The sequence below is a fragment of the Biomphalaria glabrata genome, chromosome 6, assembly GCF_947242115.1.
Source record: "Biomphalaria glabrata chromosome 6, xgBioGlab47.1, whole genome shotgun sequence".
Taxonomy (NCBI): Eukaryota; Metazoa; Mollusca; class Gastropoda; family Planorbidae; genus Biomphalaria; species Biomphalaria glabrata.
This window is the reverse complement of record NC_074716.1, coordinates 43,736,651-43,762,138: the sequence shown is the minus strand read 5'-3', so window position 1 is coordinate 43,762,138 and position 25,488 is coordinate 43,736,651. Positions and strand designations below refer to the sequence as shown.

The 25,488-nt window shown below is 39.0% G+C and overlaps 2 protein-coding genes across 2 annotated transcripts in view; one reads left to right on the top strand and one right to left on the bottom strand.

The window, feature by feature from the left end:
* Positions 1-25,488, bottom strand: part of LOC106057501 (activating signal cointegrator 1 complex subunit 3-like) — a 180,310-nt gene that overhangs the window by 15,853 nt on the left and 138,969 nt on the right. The gene's annotated exons all lie outside the window — the stretch shown is intronic.
* Positions 8,490-12,484, top strand: LOC106057502 (uncharacterized). Its single transcript, XM_056033455.1, has 2 exons — positions 8,490-8,587; positions 9,007-12,484. The coding sequence occupies exons 1-2, from the start codon at positions 8,511-8,513 to the stop codon at positions 10,553-10,555; spliced, it is 1,626 nt and encodes a 541-aa protein (XP_055889430.1). The 5' UTR covers positions 8,490-8,510; the 3' UTR covers positions 10,556-12,484.

The window sequence follows — 25,488 nt, the reverse complement described above, 5'->3', positions numbered from 1 at the left end:
TCTGTTTTGGATATTCTGGTGTTTAAAGGAGATTTTCGACTCACTTCAGTGTGTTTCTAGAGTTCATCTCTCGGAAAGTGTTTAGCACTAAATACAAACAGAACCGCTAAAGTTCAGTCTAATAACACATAGTTATTCACATAGGCTAGTGTGTTGTGAATTCCAAAGATTATCGAAAGTGAATAACTTTTGTTTTTTCAGGCCAACGACCAAATGTCTTATTGAGTGAATTTATTTCTTCTCACCAAATGGCTGCCTCCATTATAATATGTTTGGCAATGTCATTAAATAGTTCGGATTCATCATGGCCTTCAAGTAAATCCTTTTTGTTTTATTCAAATATCTCTGTGTCTTGGCATGGCGTGGTGGGTCCACTGCCATAAGTTAAACTTTAGAAGAAAAGAGCCTTCGCAGCATAAAATGTGTTCGAAATCATTCAAATTAACCGTTACATTGTTATAGAATAAACAACAACAACAACGGATTCGAACATGTAGAATAGGACTCTCCTTCACTTAGTCTGTTGAACAGTTGGGGCACCACACATAGGACTCTCCTTCACTTAGTCTGTTGAACAGTTGGGTCACCACACATAGGACTCTCCTTCACTTAGACTGTTGAACAGTTGGGTCACCACACATAGGACTCTCCTTCACTTAGTCTGTTGAACAGTTGGGGCACCACACATAGGACTCTCCTTCACTTAGTCTGTTGAACAGTTGGGGCACCACACATAGGATTCGCCTTCACTTAGTCTGTTGAACAGTTGGGTCACCACACATAGGACTCTCCTTCACTTAGTCTGTTGAACCGTTGGGGCACCACACATAGGATTCGCCTTCACTTAGTCTGTTGAACAGTTGGGGCACCACACATAGGACTCTCCTTCACTTAGTCTGTTGAACCGTTGGGGCACCACACATAGGACAAAACACTATACCGAAGAGAGCCCAATTAAAACATGCATGCTATGCAGCCCCCTGCGGGTCAGTCGCAAGTCCAAATATATACGTGTGCGCACGTAACCCAAACTGCCCTTGATATCTTGTTAACAAATGTTTGTAGGTATCTGGACACACAACACGTTGGTAAAGACAAAGATGCACGTCTAAGAAAGACCATGAGTAGTTATTGCCCTAGAAACTCACGTTTTTCTATATTCATTTCATTCGAAAATTCCTCCTATCAGCTTGCAAACTTTTTGTGAATTCAAGAATCAAAAAGTTGGACACTGGGTTGGCGGCGAGTATATCAAAAATGTCTCTTACCATTTTTCTAGACATTTGACAGTTTATGTATATCTTTGGGGAAAAAAATCTACCTAATAGACCACAAAGTGAAAACTCTGGTTTGACCGTTATAAAAAAAATAACAAAAAAAACAAAAAACAACAAAGAAACAATTAGCTTAAAATTAAATAAGGCTTATGTCTTTTTATTTTGCACACGGCTTCAGCGGGAATTCCCGCATTTGACTCAAATGTTTGTCTGTATTTAGTATGAGGTTGAATAAATAAATAGACGTACACGAACATTTTGCGCACCGTCTTGTGTACCAACATTAGCAGGACTGCTAATAGAAGAATTGGATTGTGCAAAGTGAACTGAAAAGATTACTTGCAATAATGTAGAATAATAGATGAAGAAATTCTATAGGCTACCAGCATCAGATTTATAAAGGAGGAATGGATTTAAAAACAAAACAACTTTTTTTTTAAGTAACTTGTTTGATTTCAGTACAGGGCCGCGAAAATTAAAATTAAATTATTAAGTAAAGTAGTAAAGTTCCCCTTTCAGACCTTGTGGTCTATAGGGCAGATAATGTAAAGGTCATCTGTGTCTGTGTGCTACGGTAAACGAGGGTGTCATGTGGCCAGCACAACGACCAACCGCCTTTACTTTTCCCCAACTAATGTCAGGTACCCATTAAAGCTGGGTGAAATCAGAGGCGCATGAAGATCCCGAAATTAAAAACCACAGTCTTCACCAGGTTTCGAACCTCGGACCCCGGTTCGGAAGCCAAGCGCTTTACCGCTCGGCCACCATACTACAATACTTCTTTAAATACAGAAAGTATAAAGCCTAATATTATTTGTGTTGGTCATAGCTGTCGATCTATTACAAAACGAGTGAAAGGAAAATGACTCGTGGAAGTTTAATAGGCGTTGTGTTTACAATGAAAACCACAATCCCAAGTGGACTCGTTTTTATAGCTGACGCCCAGATGACACTTCCGTTTTACTTGTAACGTTATGCAGTCTTCGGCGAAGCGTTATTAAACGAGTAGCAAACGGAAAAACCCAGAAGCTGGGTATAAAACTGTTATGTTTCGCAGGCTCAAATTTTTTTTTGTTGTTATCATTAGCTGCAACACGGTACTTTTAAATGTACACAATATTAAGTAAGTGGATACGGCGGGGTGGCCGAAAATATAACAAAATAACTCTTGGTTGCTACTTCAAGGGTACTCAAATTGAAGCTCTGTTTACATTGATATCATCCTTTTATATGGCGATCTATATACTGTTGTGCGGAGTTCATGGTTCAAGGGCCGTCTTCGGGAGACTTTACAGACAAGTCTGGTCATCAAAACTACAGTTCTACAGTGTTATGTTTCTTATGTCACTGTTATAGGCCTCGCATTTCTCCATCAAAATTACTGGCGCTCATCCACACACACACACACACACATCTCCTTTAAGAAGTTCGTGTTAGCTAGCAACTTTTATGTGACATTTTTTATTGTATATATTGTGTAGGTCCCTACAGCTGACTCACAGGGGTCGCCCAAGAGTTAGTGTATAAAAGAAACTCAATTTATAAACGAGGGTGAATGGAGTGTTAAATAGCATTACATACTTGAGATAGCTTTCTTTTCATTTGTTCTCACATTACTTGCACTACAACTCTAGTAGTGTCCAGCACATAAATATATAACTGAAGTTTTGTCTTGACAGGGTGCAAAGATCTTCGAATGACTTTGACACCGTGGAAAGGTTTCTAGGCCTGTTCCATTTCTTTCAGTCTCTTTGGGAAAATGTCCATAATGAGGAAATGTCCATAGAGAGGAAACTGATAAGCTAAGAAAGAGAGTGAATATGACCTCCTATGGGCTTCCACATAAGCGAGTACGTTGCACTATAGAAAGAAAGACTCGCTAAGATCACATCCTGTATCTCCTCACGTGAATCGAGCGCAGTTTAGATTGTCAAGACTAAAAAAAAATCAGCATCTAGTTAAAAAGTTGTGGGTTTTTTTTTCGGACAAGGAGATCGAGAAGCCTAATGTTCGTCAATTTGCGAAAACCTTTCCGTTGATCTAGCTTCAGCCCTTTGTGTAGACTAATGAGATACACGTATCAAATGTGCCACATACATTTAAAGAATGGCCTATTGAACCTTTATTATTGTGGTATCGGTTAATAAAGTAGCTCCTTCCCCCACCTCTTTCTGTAGTGAATGCTGATACATTTGAAAAAAAAAATTAAAAATACTTTAAAAAACAAAAACAAAGCGTATATAAAGCGTACTTGTATCAATTAGTTTGAATCAGTCAATTAGTTTGAATTAGTCATGTAATTACATTTTTAATAGATCTAGAATCTAGACTAACAATAAAAAAAAACATTTATAAAAATTGAAAAAAAAAGGGGGGGGGGCAGAACGACCTGAATTCGAAATCATGGCTTAAGCCTTCTCATGCTTCTCAAGCCAACACGGTAACCACTCTGCTAGTGGAGAGCTTATGAACATGGAAGATTGTAGAGTTTCCATCAGTCAATAATTTCTTTCCCTTGTGCGAGATACCAAACAAAATAATTTATTACCAATAGTTAATTAACTAATTTGTTAATTTTTATATTGATTCTTGTGTTGTCAGGTAAAAGAAATAATTGTGCTAAATTTCAGCTAGATCCGAGATTGGGTGTGGGAGAAATCACGTGTACAAACTTTTTACCAGACAGACAGAGTGAGTTGATAGAACCTTTGTAAAAACACTTCCACATATGGTTCAACAAGTATTTTTACTGCTTTGCAGAATGCGAACGAAGTACATTTTTCATCAGGTACTGCCCTAGCAAGGACGCTAAAGTGTGGCAATTTGAATTATCTCCAACAGGAGAGCAGTCTGACGTCACGGTGTGGGACTTAGAAGAAGTGTCCGAGCACATGAACGTGAGTGTGACGACTAAACGAGGTGCCTGTGCACAGTAAGTAACTAGAGGTAGAGATGTTACCGAGGGAGAAACAGAGAGAGAGAGAGAGAGAGAGAGAGAGAGAGAGAGAGAGAGAGAGAGGAAGATAGAGAAAATAGTAAATAGAAACAAATAGAAAGTGAGACAGGGAGGAAGAATAAGAGAGAGGGTGAGGTAGGGCTAGAAAACGAGATAAAGAAAGAGCGAAGGGGAAGGGGAGAATGAGAAAAAGATAAAGAGCCTCTCTCAACTTGAAAAACAACATAAAGAGTTTATATAATCCTAACAGAACCCTTTAAAGTAAAGTTCTCCCTACGGTTAGCGAGCAGGGTGTCATGTGGCCAGCACAAAGACCAACTTTAGTTTACTTTACTTTACCTAACGAAAGTAAAGAACCCATTAGAGCTGTGTGGAAAAAATCCCGAAATTTAAAACGCCACTCTTCACTGAGATTCGAACCCAGGACCCCCAGGTTCGTAAGCTAAGCGCTTAACCACTCAGCCATCGCGCCCCCTAGTAGGACCACACTTAAAAAACGATGCAATTATGACATTTAAATATGATGCCAACAAGCATGTAGAGTTGTCCTACTGTGATATGTGAATCTATTTTAAATTGACTGATCCTGGGACAATGAGAAAGAGATCAATTAGTTTCTTCCATGTCTGACTGATCTGCGTAATTATCTTCAGAGCTTTATTCATTCTTTAAGTGAAATTTCAATTTTTTTTAAATGCATGGTAATGGTAGTAATGATAGTTTTAGACACAAAGTTAGATCTAGATCAAAATTTGACTTTTACGGTGAGTTCACTGTGATACAGTGCAGAATGAATTTTTAAAAATCCAAATTATGTAAAAAGACCATAACTCTGGAAGGACATTCCACTACCTTAATAGATAAGACAAAGTTGTTCAGTTAAAATAGTAATGATAAAAATATATGTACTATATTAATATTGTTTTGAAGCTTTGCTGTTTATGTAAAATTTGCATCTGATAGCAAAAAAAATAAATTACAGCACACTAAGCTTTAGCAAACTAAATTGGTGATTTAGTGATACATAAACACAAACAACTTGACTAACGAAATCACATATACAGCTATAAACGAGTACATAGGACCAGGACATCAGGCACAAACTCCATAACTAATTAAAAAAAAAAAGGATCCATTCATTTGGTAGTGTACAATTGTGATTGCATGTTATGCCCCAATTTGTGTCTAGAAATCATTTCTAAGTAAGAACAACGAATCCCTTGATGTGGAAGTGTAAAACTGTAGTTGCTTGTTGTGCCACGACAAATCTACTGTTCACATTTGTCTATGACAGGGACTGGGAACAACTGGGGACCGGCAATGCCAAGTACCGGTTCAACGAAAGGTTGCCCAAGATATTGGGCGTGCAGTTCTCTGGTCAGGCGAATCAAAGCATTTACATGTCTATTTCAGGTAAGAGACTGACTTCAATGGACCTCATTCATCGAAACGAACGGTCACGTGATAATACTGATAAAAACAACGGGGAAAAAACTGTCACGTGATAACTATTGTTGATTAAAATTATGTATTGCCAGGTTGGCTTTTTGGATTTTCTAAAATGTTATGTATGGTTTGAAGAGTTAGGTTTAAAAAATGTCCATGGTGCGCAATTTTCTTATCGCTGCCGCACTTTTTTTTTTTTTTGCAATACCTCTATTCAAGTCAGAACTTCATGGAACCAGGAACCTGAAACCTGCATGGACGCTTATCTAAAAAAAAACCGGCTCTAATGATTTTCGTAGAAATTTAACAGTTGATGTATAAATAATTTAAATTTGACAAAAGAACTATACTTATATCTAGATCCAATATCGGGTTTGAAATGACTATCGCGTTCTTGAAAGGACTATCGCATTCGGGCATTTCCGAATGTAAGTTTTTAGCGGCCCAAAAGACGCTTTTAGTTTTGTGTGAAATTTCTGTCCGTCCGTCCGTCCCGTTTAGATCTCGTAAACTAGAAAAGATATTGAAAATCCGACATCATAATATTTTAGTCCATTTCAAGTTCTGATGCAACGGCTACTTTTTTCTTTTCGGAAAGCGAAAAATCTAATTTTTTAAATCACTTATGCAAGCAGTTTTTTCATAAAAATACCCCACCTTTACAACTATTCACTATTTATAGTAAACACTGGAGGCTCTTTAGTAGGGGATGTCATAATACTCTTCATATTTTACACAAAAGGTTTTTGATTTTTTTTGTCAAAATATTATTTTTTTTTACATTTGTATTGCTAAATTAAGTAAGTTCTGTCATACATTTACACGAATTCAAAACAATTAATAAGTAATTTTTCATATTATCGTGTGAACTGCAGTGTTGATGTATTTACATAGTACACTGAACTAAAGGAATTTTTATTTTTTTTACGAATTTTTTATTTTTATTTTGAGGAATTAGAAGATTGAGCATTTACAAAGCAATTAGATAAATAGATATTCATTTAACTTCACATTCACTTTCACCTATCCTTTGGTTTGCTGAACCGCTGGGGTACCACACAAGATCTGTCAACCTTCTTTCTCCATTCTTCTCTATCATTTGTCTTTGACAGAATTTAATTCTCATGTTCTTTCTGAAAATATTGATACCTGCCTTTTTACCTGCCTGGGTGGACCACTTCGGGGGGCCGATTTTGAGTTTGTGTTTCCTAACAAACTGTCTTAGAAACCTTGTTATTTATTATTTTTAAAGAATTTAATAAATTAATGCTCACGAATTGTGCGCATTGTCATTTCAGTCTAGATGTAAAGGCCTATCATTGGGATTAGTCAATTAAAAAAAAAAACATGGCGTAGTTAGCCGTATTGTACCAGTTGTTTATTAAATTTAAAGTTGTTATAAGTTTATTGAAAGCTTATCTAAGCTTTGCTTACATTTTTACGTAAATCTAATACAAATAACATCTAGATTCCAAATCTAGAAGTAGATCTAGATCTAGACTAGATCTGAAGAGTTCTAAATCAGAAGTCTAGATATGGTTCTAGATCTAGATGTCCATATAATGAATGCACCAATTAATAATTGAAACAATTTTGCATTGCCCTCTGGCGTAATTAGTAGCACAAAATCACAGGCTTGATTCCCGGTTCGAGCCAAACATTTTTTAAAACTCTTTTTGTTTCATATTTTATTTTATTTGAAGTTGTATAATGGAGGTACTGACTTAACAAAAAAAAAATTATTTTTAAATGTTTTTTCTTGTTTTTTTTTTTTTTGCTTTGGAATATTCCTTTTGAACATTTATTACAAAGATCTCTGTACCTGGCGAACGCACATAATACAATCGATCTTGTTCATGCCTTCGTCAGGAATTATCAATTCTATCTCAAATACGTCAACTAAAGTCATTTTAAAGAAAATATACCTCATATTTTATGGTTTCTGCATATAATTAAATAAAATAACCTCAGTCACAATTGTAAAACAAATTTCCTTATAGATAATAAAGATTTTTATTATGATTATTAAAAAACAAAATATCATTATTATTATTATAACTTTATCACAGTCGTTTTTAATCGACTTTTTCTTTTTATAAAAAAGCTTATACCAACTCACTCTGTCTGTCTGGTGCACAGTTAGTACACGTTATTTCTTCCACACCCAGTCTCGGATCAAACTGAACATTTAGCACAATTATTTCTTGCATCTGATAAAATGAGAATCAATTTAAAAAAAATAACCCATTGGTTTATTGTCTTTTGGTAATTAATTATTGTGTTTGCGATCGAACAATGGAAAGAAATTGTACTTGATTAATGTGGTGCTATAAGAAATAATACCCTTTATAGTTTGTGTAGAAAACTGGGTCGTCGCTTAAAAGTGTGAAACTAACGATAGATAACTATATAACCTTCTATTTTCGTAAGCGCTTCGCGGGCACAGTGCATTGGCTAGAGGAGGCATGAATTGAAGTCGTACTTTAAAAAAAAATATAAAATGCATTTAAAAAGCGATCATGGTAATATTCACCAGGTACCCCCCCCCCTTTTCTTTCTCCATCCTTCCCTAGTCCAGACAAGTGATAGGATTATATCGTATTGAGAAAGTTAAAAGCATGACATTGCGCAAAACAAAAACCATTGGTAAAAATATTTATAATCGCACAGATTTATTATTGCTAGTCTAGATCTATTAAAATTTATTTACATGACTGATCCAAACTAATTGCCACAATTACGCTTAATAATTTTTTTTTTTAAAACTATTTTCTTATTTAAAAGTTATCTTTCAATCTTCTAAATCAACTCCAGAACCCTCCAAAAACGAGATGTTTTTAGTGATTGTCGGTGCCAGCATGATGGGTGCAAGTGTACTGTTGGTCCTGGCAGTCGTTGGATCTATATGGTGAGTATGCCGGGACTGAAACGGAAGATAGGGGGAAAGGATGGGTGTGAATGGGGCAACAATAACAAATCTAGGCTTGAAACAAACGTTCAATATCACATCGATCTGCTGATAGAAATAGATCTGAGAGATACCTGTATTTAAATAAAAAATACTCCTCCCGGTTATAAATACAATAAAAAAAATGTTATCAGGGCGTCTCGAGTTTGAATCCCTGCTTGAGATGAATTGTATTTCCTGAGCGCCAAAAAGGCAGCACGCAAACCTTCACCCAGATACCCCACCCACCACCACAAAAGTGATTGGACCATAGCGTACTGAGCATGCAGTAGCAATAAAGATGCTCTTTGCAAAAGTCATTCAATATGAAGAAACTATTCCAACAGTAATCACTCTTTTTGTTTTCCTCTCATCAACAGTTACATTGTTAAAAAGAATAAAAGAATCAACAAGAAAGAAGAGTCCAGGATGTTGAAGAGCTCCATGGGCGACACTTATGAAGTTATTAAAGATAATGAAGTGGAAACGCATGGCAGTTCTGACATCTACAGCTCGGCCAAGGAAAACCACGCCACTGCAACCACGATACCCAACCGATACACCATCAGTACTGGACGCGGGTCGAAGAGTTCCAAGAAGTCAAAGAGCTCCTCAAAGTCAAACACCCTTGATCTCTGCCGCAAGGAGTCAGACTCTCTTTACAGTGTCGCGGACGCCGAGGATGACCGGGAAGAGGGTTTAAACTTTGATGACTCCCAGGAAGACTATGAGGTCATTTCAGAGACTGCTCGAAAGCCACCGCCAAACAACAAAATCGCCACGCCTTTCCTGCTGGCTACTAACGCTGGCGCCTTGCCACTGCCACAGCTGAGATCGGTGACGGCTCGACACGAGCCCACCGACGTCAAACCTCCAGCGACCGAGCCTCCGTCGCCAGGTTCCAATACAACGTCTTGTAAACCAAGAGAGTCATCCCCCTATCAGGCTTTGGACCGTTCGGGCAGGGCTCGCTCTATTGACCTGAACATAATCTCGAACTATGACGACGTCATTGACGTCCGGTCAACAAAGTCCAATCGGCACCAGCAATGCAAAACTGCAGACGTGGTGCACGGTAATGAGCCGGCCTTCACCTTTACACCCAAGTGCTTCTCAGAGAATGTGTACTCCTTGCAGAAGAGAGCCGAGAGCGAGAGCACGGATAACGAGGAGCACATCTACGAGGCCTACGATAAAGTCAACGCCAACCAAAAGGCCAGCTACGCTAACATTCAACCAGCGGCGCCAGTATCCACGGTGGTGCCGAATACGAACACGCTTCCCTCATCGCCCGCCCGTGACAATATATACTTTCTGTGTGAATCAGACGATTCCGACTCTTCAAACGAGTCTGTGTCTAACTGTAACGTAGACGACAACTCAACAACCGAGCTGGGAATGCTTGTCGAGCATGTGTCAGATCTCACACAAATCTCGGACAACTTGTTAGAAGAAAAAGGGCACAATGACATTCTGTGTCCATCGCTACAAGATTCCGACAAACAAAATCCAAAAGATGAAGACGTGCAGAAGGCAGCAAGCGTCTCTGGAGAAACGCCAAAAGAGGATGCCAATGCCAATTCCTCGGAAGATATGAATACAATGCTCTCGCAATCGATCAGCATTGAAGCTCCGATTCCTTTAATCTCACAGTCAACTGAAGCCACACCAGAGTCGTCGCAGCCAACAGAATACACCGACAACATTGACAATCCAAGCACATCTCAAGTAGGTCTAGAGAACGTCAGAAGTGATACATCGGAGACACCATTAAGGACGACATACTCTAATAGAAATGGTGCGCCAAGAATATCCTTTCTTGCAGACAGCGTTACAAATAGCGCGCCAGAAACCCCCAAAGAGATTTTCGACACGCTAAATAACAACATAAATACATCTTCATTCGTGGCTGATCAGTCGCAAACATAAAGACATTTAGAAATGAGACACAGTCTACTCAGCTAGACGTCTGAAGATACTATGAATTAATTCGCCTGAGGGCATGTTAAACTATACATTTGTTCGAAGATCCTTTGTTTTAGATGTAGTGCTTCAAAAATGTTCTTCTGTAAATTACATATGGAATGGTATACATATTATAGATTATAGCATTTTCAACATTACATGAGTTTTCCAGGACATAATGAGGTGTGCATTACAACTCAAACGAAAATGCTTTTGCATAAAAATGAAATGGGGATATGTATCAGTGTATGTCTATATATTCCAAATCAGACAGAATTACGATGAATGAGAATAAAAATTCTCGCACTTGTACATGTCAAAGACTTTTTGCGAGACATGTTGGTGTTATAAAAGTTTGCACTTGAAGCTGATAAAGGGAGATGAAAATGATACATTTTTACTTTACTGAGTCTTTACTCTAGTTTTGTCCCTTGCATGTCATTTTTCAATTTATTTTCAATTCTGAGAATGTATTGAGATTTTAAATATAACGTATGTATGTGTATATGTGTGTGTGTGTGTGTGTGTGTGATTGTCTAACTTCAATGGCTGCTGGTTAAAATAACATAAGGGAGATAAAAGAGCGATGTTTAAATGTGTTACCCCCCTTTCACAAGTTTGTTAATAATATTGTCAGCTCTTGAAAGTGAACCAGAGAAATGCAATGCACATGTAGACATTAGATTTACAAAAAACAGACATTTGATTTACAAAACAAAGATATATGATTTATAAAACACAGACATTTGATTTACAAAACACAAGACATTTGATTTACGAAACACAGACATTTGATTTACGAAACACAAGACATTTGATTTACGAAACACAAGACATTTGATTTACAAAACACAGACATTTGATTTACGAAACACAGACATTTGATTTACAAAAAACAAGACATTTGATTTACAAAACACAGACATTCGATTTACAAAACACAAGACATTCGATTTGCAAAACACAGACATTTGATTTGCAAAACACAGACATTCGATTTACAAAACACAGACATTCGATTTACAAAACACAAGACATTTGATTTACAAAACACAAGACATTTGATTTACAAAACACAGACAGTTGATTTACAAAACACAGACATTCGATTTACGAAACACAAGACATTTGATTTACAAAACACAAGACATTTGATTTACAAAACACAGACATTCGATTTACAAAACACAAGACATTTGATTTACAAAACACAGACATTCGATTTACAAAACACAAGACATTTGATTTACGAAACACAGACATTCGATTTACAAAACACAAGACATTTGATTTACAAAACACAAGACATTTGATTTACAAAACACAAGACATTTGATTTACAAAACACAGACATTTGATTTACAAAACACAGACATTTGATTTACAAAACACAGACATTTGATTTACAAAACACAAGACATTTGATTTACAAAACACAAGACATTTGATTTACAAAACACAAGACATTTGATTTACAAAACACAGACATTTGATTTACAAAACACAGACATTTGATTTACAAAACACAAGACATTTGATTTACAAAACACAAGACATTTGATTTACAAAACACAAGACATTTGATTTACAAAACACAGACATTTGATTTACAAAACACAGACATTTGATTTACAAAACACAAGACATTTGATTTACAAAACACAAGACATTTGATTTAAACACACACACTGGCTAAAACAAAAACAACGCCTCATTACATTTTGTTAAATATCCCTCACATTTTTTTTAAAACCTAGTCACTATGTTATACTCTGATGATGTTACCAATGTTCTAAGCTTTTGTGAAACAATATGTACATAAGATTCGTTCCATGTCTATTGTGACTCTTTTTTTGAACTCAAAACAATTATAATAAAGGCTTCAACTATGTGGTCAGGCGTTTAGTAATTCATTCTCAGCATACTTCCAATTTACATAACGCATCTAACTAAAGTGAAGTAACCTCGCTGTAATCGCTAATCTCCACCAGTCATTAAAATAGTGTACCGGGGTACTTACTATCATTTACCTTCATACATTGGTTTTCGTAAACCTTTAAAATATACTCTTGAATGAAAGTTAGAACGCATGAATTCCGTGCAAAAATAGGTACAACAAAAGAACTTGAAATTTTATTTTTTTTAAAGCAGTGAAAGATCATCATTAGTCCTATATTGGACTTCAAACAACTAGAAATACATTCACTCTGTAAACTACACTAATGGCATATGATTTTTTATACAAAATGTGCATTTGAGAAATGTAGTCCTTTTTTAAAAACATTTTATTTCTAACCCACGAAAAAAATAAATGGGGTGGGGGGGGGGCACATTGTAATAATGGTTGTATGCCGAAGCAAGTCGCATTAAAACTTATTATGATAACCTAAAATATATAGTACACAACCTCTGAAACTTAAAAACAAATGAAGAAGTTATATTATAAAAATTAAAAAAAAAATCAATTATCAGACATATATTGTCAGACATTTTTTTTCTGGTTCTAGCCATGTTGTTACACTGTATGTTTCAAAAGGTACATTTAAGGAAGTACATACTGAATTTTAATCTATGAAGCAGAGGTATATCTATGTTCAAGATATTTTTTTTTTTTTTTTTTTTTGCGGTTGTTGTATTTTTAATTCATTACAAAGTTTCTTAGCATTACGTGACTCCAGTACCGAGTGTCGAGACACCAAGTGCCTTAGTACCAAGTGTCTCAGTAAATAGTGTGGAGACACCAAGTATCTCAGTACCAATTGTCTCAGTAAATAGTGTGGAAACACCAAGTGTCTCAGTAACTAGTGTCGAGACACTAGGTGTATCAGTACCAAGAGTCTCAGTAACTAGTGTGGAGACACCAAGTGCCTTAGTACCAAGTGTCTCAGTAACTAGTGTGGAGACACCAAGTGCCTTAGTACCAAGTGTCTCAGTAACTAGTGTGGAGATACCAAGTGTCTCAGTACCAAGTGTCTCAGTAACTAGTGTGGAGACACCAAGTGTCTCATGGAGACACCAAGTGTCTCAGTACCAAGTGTCTCAGTAACTAGTGTGGAGATACCAAGTGTCTCAGTACCAAGTGTCTCAGTAACTAGTGTGGAGACACCAAGTGTCTCATGGAGACACCAAGTGTCTCAGTACCAAGTGTCTCAGTACCAAGTGCCTTAGTACCAAGTGTCTCAGTAACTAGTGTCTCAGTACCAAGTGTCTCAGTAACTAGTGTGGAGACACCAAGTGCCTTAGTACCAAGTGTCTCAGTAACTAGTGTCTCAGTACCAAGTGTCTCAGTAACTAGTGTGGAGACACCAAGTGCCTTAGTACCAAGTGTCTCAGTAACTAGTGTCTCAGTACCAAGTGTCTCAGTAACTAGTGTGGAGACACCAAGTGCCTTAGTACCAAGTGTCTCAGTAACTAGTGTCTCAGTACCAAGTGTCTCAGTAACTAGTGTGGAGACACCAAGTGCCTTAGTACCAAGTGTCTCAGTAACTAGTGTAAAGATACCAAGTGTCTCAGTAACTAGTGTGGAGACACCAAGTGTCTCATGGAGACACCAAGTGTCTCAGTACCAAGTGTCTCAGTACCAAGTGTCTCAGTAACTAGTGTGGAGACACTAAGTGCTTTAGTACCAAGTGTCTCAGTATCAAGTGTCTCAGTAACTAGTGTGGAGACACCAAGTGCCTTAGTACCAAGTGTCTCAGTAACTAGTGTGGAGACACCAGGGCGAAGCTAACTGAATGTAAACATGTGTACACATAACATCTTATATCATCTTTTTGCCATGGACTGAATCAAAACACAATCTCAGGTGAACAAAAGAGGGGTGACGGAGAAGGGGGGGGGTAATGATTGAGTGCACCGCATAATACACAAAGATGTAAGATAGAAGAGGGGAGGCTGCTGGAGTAGAAAGGCGGCGATGATTGAGTGCACTGAAGTAGATGGGGTGCCTTCAACTCCTCTGATTCTTTGCCAACTCTGTCACACACACATACCATCTAGCTGGTCACGGAGAACTTGCTTCACACCATACAGAAACGCTACATTCATAAACTATTCGTTACAAGCGAATGGATAAAACTTCTTTCAAAACGTTCACAAACTCTTTGCTACCAATTGATATATCTCTCCTTATTAACAGGCAATAATAAAAAAAAATCACTTCTCCTAACACACGACACCATTTGGCCTATGACTGAAATTGTTGTATTTTAAAGTTACTGTTCCAATTCGTTTTTCTCTTCTTCACTTTATCTCTCCCTAAAAAACAATTCTTAGCAAAGAAGTAGATTTTGTTTTTAAAAAAAACTACACTTTTCTTAACGACTTACTTACTAGTAAAAAAATTTTCATAGCAACTTAAATTGCATCCAAGAATAACACATTACTTAGCATCTTCGCTTTTAACTTTAAAAACTCTAAACAAATTGTGTTACACTCAAACCCCACCAGTTATTTATTTTTTTTAGACCTGTAACATATTTCTATTAGAGTTACTAAAGTTGACTAGTATTGGACTAAGTATTTTGTAGCCATGGCATTGAGATGCTACAGAAAGATCCTAGGTATCACTTACAAAGACCACTTCACAAATCAAGAAATTAAAAAAAAAAACAACAGATAAACAAAGCAATTGAAACCCATGATGACCTGGTAACTACTGCCAAATGTCAAACTACTGGCTATATCACAAGGTTCTCGGGGGTCGCAAAAATCCTCCTTCAGGAAACAGTACCGGGAAAAAGAAGCAGAGGCAGAAAGCAATGGGAAGACAACATCAAAGGCAAAAGACAGGAATGGAGAAAGATGGTCAACAAATCTAGTGTGGTGCCCCAAAGGTTCAACAAAGTGATAGGTCAAGGTTAAGCCACAAGTCGACAACGTTAGATGGATGAAATGTATAATAGCAGTAAGCAACTAATTTCAAGGCGTTGATGGCGGAGTGGGTTGGTGGCGGAGTTTATGAACGTAAGCTGTATGTATTGTGTTAGATAGTTAGTTTAGTTGCGCACTTTGTTAGCCCCACAGTGAACGTACAATTTATAGTGGCGACATAAACTTTGGGTTAGAGATTAGAATAGACTTTTAGAAATCAGTTACTGCTAGACTCTTGAGGGGTAAACTTCGTTATTAGTGACGGACTAGACTGTGGCCCATTATGCATTAAAAGTTATTTGAAGTTTCCTCTGGAGTCAACTTGGTCATTTAGTCTTTGTTCCTGTTGGTACCTGTTCAATATATGTGACGTCATGCTCATGTGTCGAGCTCGTAATAATAATACACCAAACAAGGTACTCACGCATTAAGTATAATCAAGTATCTTTAGAAATACTTCAAGTACATCTGACTTACACATGCATCCCTTACAATTGTTAAATACAACATCTACGTAATTACCTAATTATTATTATAGCTTTTATATAGCGCTACTTTCATGCTTATAGCATGCTCAGAGCGCTTTGGTCCAATCTCATTTGTGGACCAGTGGAGGGGAGGGGTTATCTAGGAGTTGGTTTTCCGCGAAGCAGGACGTTTTGGCGCCGCCGTTTTGGCGCCGCCGTTTTGGCCCCGCCGTTTTGGCGCGAAGGTCGTTTTGGCGACGGGACGTTTTGGCGCGATATACATTATGTACGTTTATTGTATTATTTCTTTTAAAAGAATTATTCATATCTATGTTTTGCATGAGTGTTTGTGTTAAGACATATTTTTCACGTATTAAATGTAAATGTGTGTTTGTGTTTCACATCATTTTATTTAATAAACATTTTGGCTTGTGTATGTGTGTTTATTAAGAGGCACACTTTTATTTTCAAAAAGTTTTTTTAAGATATTACTTTAAAATTTAAAAAAAAAATTAAAAAAAAATGAAACGATGATAGACTAAAAATTGATGCAATTATTTGTTTACATTAACATTGGTTTATTTAATGACTTTGGTATGTAGACTTTGGGCCGCTCTCGGAATTAAAGATTAAGGATTATAAATTCGCACCTAGGGATGTCAAGTGGAGTGCTAGAAACAGATTATCGTCTTACGCGTGAGAGAGGGGAGGGGTGGAGGAAAGAGTATATACAAGGAGTGAAATGTGAGCAGAAGAGAGGGGGCGGGATAGGTGTCACATGTAATGACCATTCCCAAGGAGATGATCGCCAGACGCATGACGCCAACGACCAGTGCTCGGTGCTGGTCTTGTCTTCATTTGTTTAACTCTACCTGCGTCAATGCGAGATGTGTCACCCAAATCACCCCTACCCAATTTCTCAAAATATATCTTTTGAAAGTATCTTAGTGTCGTGAATTTGTTTCTATCTATTGTCGCCCAGAGTGTTTGTTTATATTGGTGGATTCACGTTAGAGTTTGTACTGACCACATTCCGAGTCTTGATCTTTACTATGTGTGGAGTTATTGTCGTCATTCAGCGTAATAGAGCGTTAGATGTTTTGTTATATTACAGTGTGAGACTTAGCTAATTCGTATATTACACTAATGTCAAATAAAAAACTAAATCTTTTGGAAAGAAATCCAAAAATGTCATCCAGTGCGATTAGAAGAACTCACATATAGCATGTCATAACCATTCAGGAATCTGACTTATTATAGGCCTATATTCATGAAATAAGCAAAATCTTTATAATTAAAAAAAAAACAATTCGCTGAACGGTGTTAGAATTCATACTATACATACAATATTATGGTAGAGTGAAATAAACATTATTATAAAAGTTACGTGCTTATTAAATTATCGTCAAATGATATCTCGCGCCAAAACGTCCCGTCGCCAAAACGGCTCGCGCCAAAACGTCCCGTCGCCAAAACGGCGGGGCCAAAACGGCGGCGCCAAAACGTCACGTACCGGGTTTTCCGTGCTGCCTTTAGGCGCTCAGTAAACACAACTCTGCCCGAGTAGGGTGTCGAACCTCGAGCCCCCTTCTAGGTAGTCAAGACAAGCCAAGACTTAGCCTCTCGACCACGCTTCCCACCTAATACCTCAGTCTTAAATAGATTGTAAACTGTAATAAACAGTGTCCTTAATGATGGAATGGCCTATCTAAAATACAAAAAGCTTAGTTTTATACATGATTGTATTGTACAACTACATATTCAAGTTGTCGCCATCGATGCGAGTGTTAACTTGTTGATGCATGATCAAACTTTACTTTTGTGGACAGGTACGAATGGACGCTCATCATAAGGCTATCTATTGTTGGCCTCGTTTGTATTTTAATGCCTGGAACGATTTTGACACCCAGTCCGCCCCCTGCTTGCATGCACATTAAGTAAGTTGATATCTAGTAATTTTTTTTGTTTAAATAAACAACTTCCGTGTTCGAACTAACCACAAAGTGTGCCTCTGTGTGTGTGTGTGTGTGTCTGATCAACGAATACGATGTTTGAACAGATAAGAGTTTCTACACTAAATTATGATGTGTAACTACATACATTGGTATACCGACGAGGGGATAGTGTTTATCCGAAAGATACCAACAGTTGAGTATGCAAGCAAGATGTGTGCTAAAGAACGCTCTTGTGGGTTGAATAATGTTGTTGTGAGTCGAAGAAAGTTGGTGAGTGCTAAAAGGAAACTGCTGTATGTCACAGAAAGCTGTTGTGTGTCACAGAAAGCTGTTGTGTGCCATAGAAAGCTGTTGTGTGCCACAGAAAGCTGTTGTGTGCCACAGAAAGCTGTTGTGTGCCATAGAAAGCTGTTGTGTGCCACAGAAAGCTGTTGTGTGCCACAGAAAGCTGTTGTGTGCCACAGAAAGCTGTTGTGTGCCACATAAAGCTGTTGTGTGCCATAGAAAGCTGTTGTGTGCTATAGAAAGCTGTTATGTCATAAAAAGCTGTAGTGTCATAGAAAGCTGTTTTCAGGGCCGGCCTTACTAATTGCGGGGTCCAATTTAATAATTGCCTACGAGGCCCCTCTTCTAATTTATTTTTACAACTATTACTTTTAATTAGACATTTATTAAACAACATGCAACTCAAATGCAATAGGCGCCAGTGGGTTAATTAAATTTACGTCAATCGCAAGATACACAAAATATGTAAACCCTATAAGTCCGACATCTTTAAAAGCCTGCGACAATCCCATGACTGATAGTGATATGCTTAATGTGATTTGAGGGGCCTCTGTTAGGAGCGGGGCCCAATTAGGAGCAATCGGTAAAATCAGCATAACGCCGACCCTGCCTGTGTGTGCCAAAAGAAAACGTGTTTGTCATGAAAGCTGTTGCATGTCATAGAAAGCTGTTGTATGTCATAGAAAGCCGTTGCATGTCATAGAAAGCTGTTGCATGTCATAGAAAGCTGTTGCATGCCATAGAAAGCTGTTGTATGACATAGAAAGCTGTTGTATGTCATAGAAAGCTGTTGCATGTCATAGAAAGCTGTTGCGTGTCATAGAAAGCTGTTGCATGTCATAGAAAGCTGTTGTATGTCATAGAAAGCTGTTGTGTGTCATAGAAAGCTGTTGTATGTCATAGAAAGCTGTTGCATGTCATAGAAAGCTGTTGCATGTTATAGAAAGCTGTTGCATGTCATAGAAAGCTGTTGTATGTCATAGAAAGCTGTTGTGCGTCATAGAAAACTGCTGTGTGTCATAGAAAGCTGTTGCATGTCATAGAAAGCTGTTGCGTGTCATAGAAAGCTGATGCATGTCATAAAAAGCTGTTGCATATCATAAAAAGCTGTTGTGTGTCATAGAAAGCTGTGTTGAGAGAAAGCCGTTGTAAGTTAATAAAACTTTTGTGTTAAACAAAACTGTTGCATGTTATCATATAAGGTGTATCGAAAGATGTTTGTTGAAGACAGCTGTCCAAAAAAAAATCTGTTGTGTGTTCAAGAAATCTGTTGTGTGTTCAAGAAATCTGTTGTGTGCTGAGCCTAAACTTCAGGTGTGTTTCACCTTCAGGAGCAAACTCTCCCCTCCCACCCACTTCACCTTCCCTCTGCTGTGTATTTGTGTGTCGATGTGAGCTCTACCCTCCCCCCCCCACACCAGCACTCACTCCACGAGCAGGAGCGTCAAGGGAGGCAGCGCCGTGGCCTACAAAAAAAAAAACTTGCTGCATGTTTATCACCTGGCCAGGTAAATTTAGGTGAAAGGTCACGGTGTGAGCTCTGGATGGAGCAGGCGGAGTTGTACGGGATGTGGAGTACCCGGTTGTAGTCTTCACGGGACGTGTGAGTGGAAGTAGAGCTGCAAATCAAACAGCTGATACAAGACCAACAAAAGACAACGCAAACTAGAACATTATTAGACGCGTACGTCCTCTGAGAGAGAGAGAGAGAGAGAGAGATCTTCATTACGCCTTCACGATAACCAACCCTGTATCTCGTCCACTTGGACGACAACTTTCCTTCACAGATAAAATTCTATTTTCAAAGCAGACACAAACACAAGAGACAGTTGAAATACAAACAACAAATAAACAAAGAAAAGATAAAAACTTGATTTACACGGAAGAGGGGGGAATACCCGAGTTCAAGGCAACAACATTCGAAAATAGTGCACAAGAGTTACAAGCAAAGCAGTTTCAATTTAAAAAAAAACAAAACAAAACTTAATTCAAACAATAAAAAATGAGAAAAAAAAACTTGATTGTTTGAGCAGCTAAATTTAAAAAAAAATAACAAAACGTTTTTGTTTCTCACATTGCAAAGACCAAATCATTTTCAGGTGTTCTAATAATTTTATTTAACCCATTGCTATTGCTCACACTATAATGCCATGTGACATTTATGCAGTATTTACATTAAAAAACAGGTAATTATCATTAATTATGATTTATTAGAATTACAAAAGAGAGTGGCTGACTTGTTTGGAGCTGAACACTTGACAACATGAAAACAAAAAGTAAACCCACGTTGCCTTTTTCTACGTTGCAAGAGAATGTTATAAATAGCTTCAAAATGCAGTTAGAAAAGACGAGATACAAGTCCAGCACGCAATAGAAAGTAACATGGACAAGCCATAGACTTATATATATTGTTACGTATTTCTGATTTTCTGGCTAAATGTACTAGGCACACAAATAAAAGAAACACTGCAAAGAACTTGACGACTCAACTTTCAGCTTTATATAACTTTATTGAACTATAACTATAACAATTCGTCACTGTAACATGGGGCTCAAGTCCACTCTCTTCTACTGTCTCGCACAGTAGAGAACAGTATCGACGACTGTACTGACTCTTTTCACATGAACATCTCTGGTTTATAAAGAGTCCCTAATCGCTTGTCTATTGTTGCAAAAACACTGCTAGTACCCTCTGGAACAACATGGGAGGAAACATCACATCCTGTTGTTGTTTATACATGTCGATTCCAGAGGATGCCTGCTGCAGTGTCATCTCGCCGAGGTCACACGTAGTGACCTCTAACTGTCACTGTTCATTTGTCACAATGCCCCCCTTCGTAAATCTGTTCGTCCTCTGGATCAACACGTGAGGCACGTCCCATCCTGACTTTGTTTACATGCATAGATTCCAGATAACACTCGGTGCTGTGTCATCTCGCCGGGGTCACACATAGTGACCTCTACCTGTCACTGTTCATTCGTAACACTGCCCCCTTCTTAGATCTGTTCGTCCCGAACAGATTCTATTTCACCACGGTACTGATGGAGTCGGTCAACGTGGACAACCTTCAGCTTGGACCGTGGACTTTTCTGTATCCGGTAGACCACGTCGTTTATTCTTTTTACGACACGGTATGGACCTTCCCAGTCTCTTTGGAGTTTCGGGGATCTGCCTTGTCGTCTCTGTGGGTTATAGAGCCACACTAGATCATTCTCATGGAACCCCGACGTATTGGCCCGTTTGTCATACCTCGTTTTCATCAGGTCACTGTTGGTCTTGATGTTTCTGCGGGCCAATACATGAGCATTCTCCAATCGTCTTCGGAGATTGGTGACATATTCAGTTGAAGACACTGGCGTATCTCTCGGAATCCCAAATAACAGGTCACATGGTAGACGAAGCTCACGACCAAATAACATCTTCGCTGGGGTATATCCTGTGGTGCTATGAACGGATCCTCTGTATGACATGAGGAACATGGGGATATGGGTGTCCCAGTCGTCTTGTCGGTCATCAGTAACCTTAGACAGATGTTGTTCTAGGGTTCTGTTGAATCGCTCCACCATTCCATCAGATTGCGGGTGGAGAGCTGTCGTGTGAGTCTTTTCGATGCCAAGTGTCTTGCACATCTCCTGGAAAACTTTGGACTCGAAGTTCCTGCCCTGGTCAGAGTGCAACTCATTAGGTACACCAAAGCGACTGATCCAGTTATCCACGAGTGTTTCGGCCACTGTGATAGCTTCTTGATTTGGTATGGCATAAGCTTCTGGCCATTTGCTGAAATAGTCCATGACTACCAAGATGTATTTGTTTCCTTTCTTGGTTTCAGGAAATGGGCCTGCTACATCTATTGCGATCCTCTCGAATGGAACACCAACATTATACTGTTGCAAAAGACCCCTAGTTTTGCGTCGAGGGCCTTTTGCTGCCGCACATATGTCGCACCTTCGACACCATTCCTCTACATCCTCTCTATATCTGAACCAGTAGAACCGCTGACGAACCTTTTCCAGAGTCTTATTGACACCAAGATGAGATCCGCTAGCGCCATTATGCATCTCTTTCAGTACTTCAGCAACTCTCACCTTCGGTAACATCAGCTGAAGGCGATTGGATGTTCCATCAGCAGATTCCCAAACTCTTTTGATGACACCATTGACCAACGTCAGCGAGTCCCACTGAGCCCAGTACGCCTTGGTGGCTACCCCCTTCTCAGAGATGTCTTTCCAATCTGGCCGTTGTCCATCTTCTTTCCATAGAAGAATGGGAGCCAGATCTTCATCTTGCATTTGGTCCTCTCGAATCCTTTTATCACACCAGGGTCCGGAAACATCTACTCCGAGCCGAAGACAATTAACAGCTACCTCCTTTTCTTCAGCCTTCTTGCAGTGCTTACATTCTGCTTTGCAGGGTCGTCGAGACAGTGCATCAGCATTCTGGTGAATTTGCCCTTTTCGGTGCTTAGTTTCAAATTCATAGGTTTGAAGACGTTCGATCCACCTTGCCACCTGACCTTCAGGGCTCTTAAACGAAAGCAACCATTGCAGAGCTGCGTGATCTGACCTTAAGATAAATTTCTGCCCGTATAGGTACTTGTGGAAATGTTTTATTGCATCCACAGCAGCCAGCAATTCACGTCTCGTCACACAGTAGTTCCTTTCAGCTCTCGATAGGCTTCGACTGAAGTATGCGATGACTCGTTCAGTTTCATCCACCTTTTGGGACAAGACTGCGCCTATTCCAGTGTTGCTTGCATCTGTGTCGAGTATGAATGTCTTCCCTGGAATGGGGTAGGCCAATACTGGTGATGAGGATAGTGTGTTTTTCAGCCTCTCGAAAGCTTCTTGACATTCAGATGTCCAAATAAATGGCCTCTTTTGCTCTGTCAGTTGATGAAGGACCTTACAGATGTTTGAGAAATTTGGCACGAAACGTCGGTAGTATGTACAGAGTCCCAAGAAACTTCTCAGCTCATGGATATTACTTGGCGTAGGCCATCGTTTCACTGCCTCAACTTTGTCAGGGTCAGTGCTGACTCCGTCATTTGACACAATGTGACCAAGGTACTTAACGTTTTTCCTGAATAAGGAACACTTCTTTGGGCTGAGTCTCATTCCCGCACTTCTTATCCGTTGAAATACTTCCTTCAGATTTGCAAGGTGCTCTTCAAACGTTTTGCCAATGACAATAATGTCATCAAGGTAAACAAGGCATGTAGTCCAATGAAGTCCTCGTAAAACCCTCTCCATCAATCGTTCAAAGGTGGCTGGTGCGTTGCAGAGACCGAATGGCATCACAGTAAATTGCCAGAGGCCATTGCCAGCAGAGAAGGCGGTTTTCTCTCTATCATTGGGATGCATTTCAACTTGCCAATACCCACTCTTTAGGTCGAGAGTAGAAAATACCTGGGACCCTGCAAGCGTGTCCAAAGTATCGTCGATTCTAGGAAGTGGATAACTATCTTTATGTGTGACTTCATTCAGAGTTCTGTAATCTACACAAAATCGCATAGATCCATCCTTCTTCTTTACTAAGACAATAGGCGAACACCAAGGACTATTTGAGGGCTCAATGATTCCTTGCTGCGTCATGCCCTCTATCATGTCCATAGCTTCTTGTTGCTTTGCTAGCGGCAAGCGACGTGGTGGCTGTCGAATCGGTCTGGTGTTTCCAGTGTCTATTCGATGTTGTACCATGTTTGTCCGTCCGCAGTCTGTTTCATCAGATGGCAGAATATCTTCAAACTCAATGATCAACTGTTCCGCTTTGCTGTACTGCTCATCTGATAAATTCACTTTCATTTCTGTCAGGAGCTTGGTAATTTGTGGATTGAAAGGTTTGGTAGAATTAACGATCGTGATATCATTATTACAGTTTCTGATCAGGTCAAGAGTATTACATATTGCGATGGGGCTGTCTTTCTCTAGATGTCTCTCCTGTAGGCCGAGGTTCATGATTCTGACAGGCACCTTTTGATCTTTTCCGACAAGGACCAATGTTTTTCCTACTGCCATTCCGCTGTTGTCATTTTCAATGCCTTCCACTATCGCCGTCATCGTTGCAGTTTGACCATGCTCTAACTTTCCCCAGATAATTGCTTCAGACTGAGCTGGCAAACTTGTATCTTCTGTTAAAAGGATTCTTCTTATTTGACCATTCTCTTCATCTTCATCCCCGAGCAAGGGAATCTCAACATCACCACATTTCAAAGTACCACCTCCGATGTTCAGAGAGAATTCACATTTCTGCATAAAATCGAGCCCAATAATACAGTCATCCGTAATGTTAGCGATCAGAAATTCATGTATAAATGACTGATGCCCGAGCTCAAAGTTTATATTTGTCAGTCCATGTATAGGCATCATCTCTCCACTGGCCGTCTTCAAGGAGTAAGAGTTCACTCTCTTGATTTCGTTCTTTTTGACAATGTCTGGACGAATGACTGAACGTGAGGCACCAGTATCTAGAAGAAAACGGTAATTTCGAGATCCAATTCTACCATTGATGTACAGACTTTTATTCTTCCCTAACACAGCGACTGGAATTATAGTTGCAGGGGCTGTCATGTTCTTGATCGCCGATTTTTGCCCCATAAAACCGGCGAAAGTTAGTTTCCCTGGTAGACATGAGCACCTGACCTTGCATCTGTCTCCGGTCTGTGCTGATACTCTGTTTGTCGGGGAAATCTTCTCGTGCAGTTCCTTTGTAGATGGCCAGGTTCTCCACAATTCCAACAACGTACACTGGTTCTATTCTGTCCTTCTTGCTTCTTATTTGGTCTGCGTTCTTCTAGCACTTCAGTTACCCTTCTGAGAAGTTGTGTAAGATCTTCTTCTTGGACTTCCAGCATACGCCCATGATGGATATTCTTAGAGGCGTCTTTGGCGGCTTCATAGGAGAGGGCGTAGACCAGAGCTTCGCTGGATTTGCGCTTACCACTGATTCTTATTGCCTTCTTCAGTTCTGGATCTCGAATAGCATCAATGAATGCATCAGTGATAATGACGTCCAGAAAGTCTTGTGCTGCTGTTGGATATGCCAAATGAGCAAGACGTTCTATGTCCGCCTCTAGCTCTTGCAAGGTTTCACCGGAGCGTTGTTGTCGGGTTTTCAACTGAACTCTATAAACTTCTTGTAAATGTTCGTCTCCGTAACGGAGCTCCATAGCCTTAACAATGGCAGCGTAATCTTGTTGATTTGTTATTGACTGAAGCAGTTCTGCTGCCTTCCCTCTTAAAGCTAACACCAGAGCAGTCGCTTTCTCTTCTTCAGTGTTCCAGTTATTAACCTTGGCCGCTGCCTCAAACTGTCTTTTGT